At 26.5% G+C, this 7146-nt stretch overlaps 1 protein-coding gene across 1 annotated transcript; it reads left to right on the forward strand.

Annotated features, from left to right (window-relative positions):
* Positions 1-2651: 2651 nt before the first annotated feature.
* On the forward strand, positions 2652-4233 carry LOC111287890 (scopoletin 8-hydroxylase-like). The gene is made up of 3 exons (XM_022878577.2): positions 2652-3268; positions 3367-3718; positions 3820-4233. The coding sequence occupies exons 1-3, from the start codon at positions 2769-2771 to the stop codon at positions 4069-4071; spliced, it is 1104 nt and encodes a 367-aa protein (XP_022734312.2). The 5' UTR covers positions 2652-2768; the 3' UTR covers positions 4072-4233.
* Positions 4234-7146: the final 2913 nt, after the last annotated feature.

Here is a 7146-nt window from a genome sequence, read left to right on the forward strand (position 1 = left end):
GTTAATGACGATTACATGACCATTTTCTAGCATAAACAAATGAGCTTCGAAAAAAAAAAGTCTACTTTTATGGTTGTTGTAAGAAATTTTAATAAATCTTCAACCTTACGTGTGAACTTAATTACGAGGCAAATTCAGGTTGGTTGGGTACTCGTGTTTATATTACTGCCTACATCAGTGTATACTATTGAAAATTTTAGTGGATCCCTTTGGGGTCTAACTTAAAACAATTTCACCATAAAGAAAAATTTTCTTTCATTATGCTGTCAAATAAACTTTAAATTCGAACGTGTGTTTATGTTGTTTGGCAGTGACAGATCTTAGTGTTTTATTTTAAGGGAGTCAATTAAAATTTTAAAATTATATATTTTTCATTTGAGTTATACTGCTGTATATTTTATTAACATAAATGTAATAATATATTAAAAAAATAACAAACTTATAAAATCTTAAATTTTATTAACTCAAATTAAAAGTATAAAAAATAAAATATAACAAATAAATAATTTTATTTAAAATTATGAGCAATGTTCTTTTTGAAAAATAAAATAAAATCTTCAACAATTGAATCTGAAATTAAATATTTCTTTTTATGTTGACAACCAAATTATTCATAAAAAAACTCATATTCTATCTTATTTCATAGTTTTATTTTGATGATTTTTATAGCTAAAAATATTCGTTTAATCAACTAGTTATTTAGATACCAAAAAGAATTAAACTAAATTTGATCAATATATTAATGAGATAAAATATTTTTTATTTTTCAATTTTTATCAAAATAAGGCATAATTATGACAAAAAAGATAAATTTTGATGTTTCACATTATTATGCATCACACTCAAAATATTTGAATTGAAATTTCAAATTTAATTTATCTTACTCAATATAAACTTGAATTTAAAAAGTTAAATTGAATTTTTTTTAAAATTGACATGAATTATGACTTAATATTTGTTACAAATTAATCGATTTTAAATATTTGTCAATTATGATTAGTAATTAAAATAAATAGATAAATATTAATATAATTTTATCTTTTTAATTTAAAAAATCTAAATTAAAATTTTTTCTAATTTAAATTTATTTAACACAAATATATATATATATATATATATATCTATATATGAATAAAAAGAATATTTTCAAAAATCTTGGGGGGCAGGGTACCATCCGCGCATGTTGCAAGGTTGAAAAAAATGAACCCATTTTAATATTTTAATTTTTTTTATTTATTCAGCATCTTAATAATTTATTTAGTAAGCATCTTAATGATGGGTTGACTAAAACATTCATGAAATTTAATTGATAAAAGGGTAAAAAAGTCTCAGAACTAAGATTTAATAGTTATCTAAGTTTTTTATAGTTTATTTTGTAATTAATAATTAAATCTTTAAATATTTATTTTTATCAATTTTGGTTAAAGAAAAAATAATTATTTGCTTTCGTCCAATCTAAGTTTAATTTAGTAAAAATAGATATTTAAAAGTTTAATTGATTTAAAATAAAAAAATTAAAATTTGAATAATTATAATAAAATTTTAAAAAATCATTAAATTTTTGTTTAAAAGTTTTTTTAACGTTTATTCCAATTGTAATTTTGCTCCTTTAAACTCTAAAGATGAGGCGAAAGGTGAGAAAGAAGGGAGGTCGGTACTCAGCGCAACAACCGAGTTGTTGCTTTTCTCCCAAAGCACAACACGGAGTTAAGAAATTGGAGCTAAGGCGATAAAATACATATTACCCTTTCAGATTAGGAAAAAAAGATTCTTTCCATACAATTTGATTATTGTTAATATTTTCAAACCAATAATCATTCTCTGAAAGTTTCTTAAATTTTACTTTGAAATTAATGTATTGGATTATCTAAAAAAACGTTACGAAAGACTTGAAGATATTTTTCTAATAAACGGTTAAAAACGTTAAAGGAGTTAGAAAATTACGAGGGTGAAGCCCCAAAGAAAATCTCTAATTGCATCCAAATCAATATATTAGTATGAGATATTTATAAGATGTGGACACTTTTGGAATAGAAATTTATTTCTTGAAAGATCCTGATTTTTATATTTTTGTTAGTTTTCAAGATCTTTTCATCGATATATATTGCATTAAAAGATATTTATATGATTCAATCAATTGCATAAAACTTATGATAATATCATAGTTGGAGAAAATATATATAAAAAGGATGATTCTTTTCTTTTTATTATTTTATTATTTTTATTTTATTAGCATTAAATTAGTATTAGTTAATGATACCGGCCTTTTAGTCAAAAAAAAAAAAAAATGAAAGTTAAAGTGGTTAATTAAGAGAAATTAATTTATGGAAAGGCCAATAGGGAGTGATGGGTACGTTCAACCCCACTTCGTCCCGCCGTTGGGGCTATGGGAAAGACAAATGAAATTATCAAAGTAATGATTTTCCATTCAAAAGTCATACAAGAATTCTTGAGTGGGGAATGGGTTTTTTTTTTCTACATTTGTCCGCTACCTACCCAAATATTTTATACCCAAATATTGTATACCCAAATATTTTATGTTCTTTCTTCTTATAGGACGGAAGAGTCAAACGAAGCCAATTTTTTCCCACTGCTTTGGCAATCTATATAGTTTGAACACAATTTAGAAATTTCAGCAACTCTCTTACTATATATATAGCTGCCTTCCTTTTGGTACTTGCACTGCACTATCAGTTTTCTTTACCAAATTTTAACCTTCTCAATTCACATACAAAAGAAGTTCTAGCTACATTTTAACTTACACAAAAATGGCCCCAAGTTTAGATGATGGTAGCTCTCTTTTTAACTTTGTTGTCCGAGATGGGAACGGAGTCAAAGGAATGGTCGATTTAGGCTTATCAAAGGTGCCAGAAGCTTACATTCAACCACCAAAAGAGAGAATAGACAAGCAAAAGGCAACCAAACATGAGCAGTCACCGATTGATTTCTCCAGGCTAAATGGACCTGACCATGACGAAGTGGTCAAGGAAATTGTCACAGCTGCTGAAACTCTTGGCTTCTTCCAACTCGTTAGCCATGGCGTGCCTGTTGATTTACTGGAGACGCTAAAGGCAGCGGCGCATAACTTCTTTGCCCTGCCATCGGAAAAGAAGGCTGTTTATCGCAAAGACGTGAGTCCAAGCCCGTTGGTGAAGTATGGGACGAGCTTTGTCCCAGAGAAAGAGAAAGCATTGGAGTGGAAGGATTATATTAGCATGGTCTATACCAATGATGCCGAAGCTCTTGATCAATGGCCTAAAGAGTGCAGGTGAGAAATTAATATACATTTTCATTGGTCATCTTCAGAAATAGCATAATGTGTATTACCATTAATTTTGATTCTTTAACAAATTATCATCATTCCAGGGAAGTGGCACTTGAGTACTTGAAAACATCGATGAACATGGTGAAGCAATTGCTACAAATTTTGATGGGAAATCTTGGAGCCGAACTAGATGACTCAAAGATTGATGCACTCATTGGCATGAAAATGGTTAATATGAATTTTTATCCAACATGTCCTAATCCAGACCTCACCGTTGGTGTTGGACGCCATTCAGACATTGGTACTCTTACGATTTTACTACAAGATGGAATTGGTGGTTTATACGTGAAAGTTGCGGAAGACATAGAGAATATTATTGGCAAGAAAGGGGAGTGGGTAGAAATCCCTCCCATCCCAGGTGCTTTGGTCATCAATATTGGCGATACATTACAGGTACAAATCAAATAACTCTCCTTAAAGTCTCAATCAAATACTAATTTATTGAATATTGAAAAAGGTTACTAACTTTTCAATGTCTTTTCTTTTTTATGTAGATACTAAGTAATGGAAGGTACAAAAGTGCAGAACATAGAGTTCGCACCACAAACACAAAATCAAGAGTGTCAATTCCAATATTTACAGCCCCGAAACCAGCAGAGAAAATTGCACCACTTCCTCAAGTTGTGGAGAAAGATGGAGTGACTCATTACCAAGAATTCATTTTTGCAGACTACATGAAAAACTTCTTTGGAAATGCACATGATGGCAAGAAATCCCTTGACTTTGCTCAAATTACTTCTGCTTGATGTTGATGCAGAAAATTTTGTACCTCACTTGATTTTGGCTTGCATGTCCTTTTGGTGCACTTATTAATGGTTTATACACCGGTGTAAAATAACAATAATAATAACTTTATAAAATAATAAAATAATGATTTATGTAAAAAAATAATATAAAGTATTATGTTAGCATTTACAAGCTATCCTAAACTATATTTTACAATACTTGGCGAAAAAAAAAAACAATATCTTACAAGAAAAACATATTAACAATTGTTGCAAATACTTTTGTGATTCTGTCATTTGCATCACCTTACAATAAGTTATACTAGATAATTGCCCGCACTACGTTGCGGGAGTACAACCTCAAATTATTACTAAAGTGTGAATTCTTATTGCCTACTCGATAATCAAGCAAAGCATCTATAAAAATGAAGTAGAATGAAGTAACATGTATAGAATGAAATATACCTTGTCAAAATTGTCACCAATTTCTCAAGAGCTGCAACCTTGTTTACTAGTTTATCTTTTCTAACCTATAGTTAAAACACGTTTCAATTTTAAAACGTATGTATAACAATATTCAAGAATCAATTCGAGTTTAAATACGTAAAACATTGATATTTTAAAAAACCTTGAATTTCATTCAAATCTTGAACTCAAATTTTTAAATTTTGATTTCTTAATTACTCTACAAAATGAATTAAGAAACATTTCATATATGGTTTCAATATTCTCGTAGAGAAGACCAAGAGGCTCAAATTAAATTTGAAAAAATAAAATCGAAAAGCTAGAGTTGCGTCAATTACAAAATTTCATCTCAAAATTTAAAAATATAAATTTGAGTTTTAATATCACATAATTAGGCTCTAATATTATATGTAAGTATAATACTCTTTAAATCTCAAAATCACATGTAAGTATTAGAATACCAATCAATCTATTTGTGTATCTGTTTAAATAGACATAATCGTCAAGCAAAAGTAACTACAATTTTATGAAGAAACAAAGTCTTTTTTTTTCGCTCTTCTCTTACTAACGACTTTTAATGGGTAGATATCGTTATTTAAAAATAAATAAGAGACCTTAATCAATTTACATTAAATCCATATAAACCTCTACATCAAAGATTTATCGGGCCAACATAACCATCAAATTAGATTATTCAATAAGACGTGTAAAATTCATACGTAAGTGATCATAATTAACTATTGGAACTTTCATAATTATCTCATATTAGAATTAAATTTATAAACTTATTTTATTAAATATTAAAATTATTAATTAAAAGTAACTCACTTATTAAAAAATTATAACACATCAAGCATAGAGGTGAAAGATGAAAGTAAGCCTTGCCACCTACGACATTGCTTTCAACTTCTAGCTTGACAATCAAAGAAATTTAAAATTCTTATCTTGCTAATTGCGAAACAATATTTAACGTAAATTGTTAGACACTTGGAATTGGCAATTTTTACTTTCATTTTGTCATATAAATTGTAAAAAATGATTTTTATTTGGTGGAGGATCTATTCTTTTCTTAAAAAAAAGAAATTCAAAATTCAACATTGAAATTAAAAAAAATAGCAATTTAAAATATTGTCAACTATCATAATAAACCCAAAAAAAAAAAAAAAAACCTGAGAATTGATTGGTCGAGAAAGAACACTATAAGTGGGAGCAGGAACTCCTCCTTTGACAAAATGCCGTTTCTTCATCATCCGTTGCTTTCGACGTTGCCATTGCTTTCCCAAAGTTAGATCCAGCAACACCCTAATGGCAAGAGACAACCACTAATAGTCTCCAAACTCTTAATAACTATCCTTTCTAGATTCTTCTCAATCTCTTTTTTCATCTACTTTTTTTTATCTAAATTCTTCTTCCTTTTTTTTTTCACCAACCAAAAAAAAAAAAAAAGTCAATCATTATGTGACACTTGACGCAAAATTGTAGTAAATAGTAACTAATTTGGAGGCTATTTTTAATATATTGTTATAGATTTTATTATCAAAAACCATTTCACAACATAAAACTATAATATTACACGTTACTTATAAATTGCATTTATAATATATATTAAAATGGTTACAAATTTTTTGTATCTTAAAAATTTTCAGCATTATATAAAAATTTATTGTTAACTATCAATTTTTTTATAATAATTTGTTTAGTTATAATTTGATTTGTTGATTGGCTTATATATTTTATTAAGTGATTTTTTTATATGAATGTTACATATGATTGTGATTGTAATTTTTTTATACTTATAATTTTATAAAAAATATTAATTAAAGCATTGAAGTTGATATCATAAGTTAAATGAATATCAATTCATTGATAAAATTAAAACAAATTAATGTTAATATAAAATACAATTAAAGGGTATATATGTGGATCAATTTTTTAAAACACTAAATCACACATCATATAATTTCCTTCAAAAAAAAAAAAAAAAGAAAAAACTATGCATAAGTTGACTTTCTTAGATAAAGTTTTTTTTAAATATAATTTCTTTTTTTCAATTTTTTTTTTATTTTCACGTACATGATGTGTGAAATATATAGTTACTAGTTTTTTAACCCGTGCCGTGCAAGGGATTTTTTTATTATTTTTAATAATTAAAATAAATTTATTAATCTTAATTTTTTTTTATATTACTTTGATAAAAAAATGCAAACATTTATTGATTTATTATATATAATCATACATTTATAAGTGTTAAGATACAATTAAATAAGAATTTATACATATTATAATACTTTTCCAAAGTCAAAGCTTTTGTAAAATTTCAAAGAATTATAAAAAAAAATTTTCATAAAAATTATTTTTTCAATTCATTTACTAAACAATAAAAATTTTGCTACTCACTTTTTTTATTCGATCAAAAAAGCAAAGTTCAGTTTTAAATAATCAAGATTTTTATTATTGGTTTATATATATATTTTTTTTAGTGTTAAAAACGTTGTTATCTACACTTTTGGATTCCTCATATGATGTTGGTACAATTTTTTTAGGGTTTATATTCTTTTCGTGCTTTATTGTACTCTTAATTATGGTTGGATATTTATAACAATTTCAGTACTTTTAATAAAATTTTACTTT

The sequence above is a fragment of the Durio zibethinus genome, chromosome 4, assembly GCF_047325235.1.
Source record: "Durio zibethinus cultivar Kanyao isolate XHJ-2024 chromosome 4, ASM4732523v1, whole genome shotgun sequence".
Lineage (NCBI taxonomy): Eukaryota > Viridiplantae > Streptophyta > Magnoliopsida > Malvales > Malvaceae > Durio > Durio zibethinus.